This window comes from Monoraphidium neglectum (genome assembly GCF_000611645.1).
Source record: "Monoraphidium neglectum strain SAG 48.87 unplaced genomic scaffold scaffold00493, whole genome shotgun sequence".
Lineage (NCBI taxonomy): Eukaryota > Viridiplantae > Chlorophyta > Chlorophyceae > Sphaeropleales > Selenastraceae > Monoraphidium > Monoraphidium neglectum.
This window is the reverse complement of record NW_014013135.1, coordinates 18,144-20,170: the sequence shown is the minus strand read 5'-3', so window position 1 is coordinate 20,170 and position 2,027 is coordinate 18,144. Positions and strand designations below refer to the sequence as shown.

General features: G+C 58.8%; 1 protein-coding gene across 1 annotated transcript; it reads left to right on the top strand.

Annotated features, from left to right (window-relative positions):
• Positions 1 to 1,138: 1,138 nt before the first annotated feature.
• MNEG_3790 (hypothetical protein) lies at positions 1,139 to 1,645 on the top strand (the record flags this gene model as incomplete). The annotated part of the gene is made up of 2 exons (XM_014047737.1): positions 1,139 to 1,263; positions 1,579 to 1,645. The coding sequence occupies 2 exons, from the start codon at positions 1,139 to 1,141 to the stop codon at positions 1,643 to 1,645; spliced, it is 192 nt and encodes a 63-aa protein (XP_013903191.1).
• Positions 1,646 to 2,027: the final 382 nt, after the last annotated feature.

Below are 2,027 nucleotides of genomic sequence, written 5' to 3'. Positions count from 1 at the left end.
GTCGCACAGCAGGCTGGCATTGCCAAATCAGTGATTCTGCTTTGCATACCGGTATGAAGCTGGTGCGCTATAGCGCAGTCAGTGCAAGCAGCCAATCAGTTCCATACGCATGCCCCCCTGAAACGTGAGGAGAGTGCACTGGGCGGGCGGCCCAAGCACGCCGCCTCGTGTACCAGTGCCTCACTTGTGGGTGCGCGCCGTCTGCCATGCCCGGATGGCACGCCACGCCCGGTCTTGTGAGGCAGCAGTGCTCTGTTGTTGAGTGGATGGGGGTGGTAGCTGAAGTGCACACTGTGGGAGAGTGATACCCCTGCAGAAGCCAAGCAGTTTGGAGGGGGGTGGGATGTGTGGAGCATGGATGTGTTTCAGCATGCTGAGGCGTGCTCTACCAGCAGTTGCTCACAGTTGTTGAATGGGTACAATTGCTTGCTTGAGTCAAAACTGTTCACGACACCGGGAGGTCACAAAGCGCTCCTGTGTGACCAGTCTCAATGCAGCTCCATCTGGGTTCATTCATAGCAGCCTGGGGGGCAGCAAAAGTGTTGAATGCCAAAGCTCAAAAGCACCAGCGGATGGCTGCAGCTGTGGGTTGGCGGATACCCTACAAACACCTAAAAGCAGCTTCAAAAGTACAAGTGTGTTAAGATTCACAGTGCAAGGAGAAACACTCTCAACAGTTGAAGCCACGGGGCTCTTCATCAGCAGTTTGACTGTGGCATCGACCAAGGATGACAGGCAAAGCGCCTTGGGCCCGCACCCTGCAATTCCAATCCCAGATGCCGAGTAACTTTATGCCAACGAGTGCTGGGAACTAGGGTGGCAGGTGATGATGTGAATGCGCCCGTGTTACTCGCGACAGGGCACTGTATCCCCACTATCATAGCACTTCCTGATATGATACAGTGATGAGGGCAGCACGCTCTAGAAGGCTTGCGTATGCACCCCAACTTGACTAGAGAGAACAACTACAATTATATTATCATCCTGTATAAGGTAAAGCTTCCAGCGGCCGGCTTCGCACTCGGTCCCGCTCAGATCTCTTCATACAGCGATATTGTACGGTACATAATCGCCAATGGGCGCTTGGCGCCGGTGTTACGTGCATAGAAGCAAACGCTATGACCCAGCTGCTGCCACGATGAGTGCGCTCCTGGTGCTGTCGATGGTGGTGGCGCCGAGCAGCGGTGCCAACATCATCTGGGACGGCCGCAACGCGGATGCTGCTGAGCTCGCCAAGTGGGACTGGGCACGCCAGCAGGGCAAGTGAGTGCATGTGATCTCGCTTGCAGGTGCTGCTGGTCCTCTGGAGCTGAAGCATCAGAGCTGTCGCACTTGCGGCGTTTGCGCCGGTTCAAAAGGGCGAAGCACTGCACACAAGCAGGCGTCCCTCTCTGCAGGTTTGCCGTATACATATTTGGAGATGCCAAAGGGCAGAAGTTCACGGATTACATCAAGTCATCATCCGCTTATCGCAACCCAGGTGAGTTGCCGCGGCGAGGCCCCAAAGCTGGCGTCCAGCTGGCCTCACCCAGCCCCTCAGCACGGCTGCTGGGTGTGGGCATGGCTGCCGCGTCAAAGCCTGCTGGGTGTCAGCATGGCAGCTGCGTCTGTCCCTGCCCTGCTCGAGCCGCGTGCTTCGCTGTAGTTTGGTGGGGACAAGCTCTTGCCCGTCTCTGTGCGCTGAGCTGCAAACGGCCCACGCCCAACCAGGCATCCCTTCCAGCAAGGGCGGCCTGCGGTTCACGCTCGACGGAACGTCCAGCTGGCACGGACAGGTGCTCGCCATGCGGCACACGCGCGTATCCGCACGCATGCGCATGCCCGTGCCGGCTCGTCCGTATGCGTGCGCGCTGGCGTCGCCCGTCCCTGAGTTGTTCGCCTGCCGCCCCCCTTTTGCTTACAAAAATCGCCCGCATGCATGAACCGTGACACCAACTTTCAGCAAGCGACACCTCCTCCCCTCCGCGGTGCGTCCCCCCTGTCCGCCCTCCCACCCCCTGCCCGCTTCCGCGCAACCCCCTCCGCCC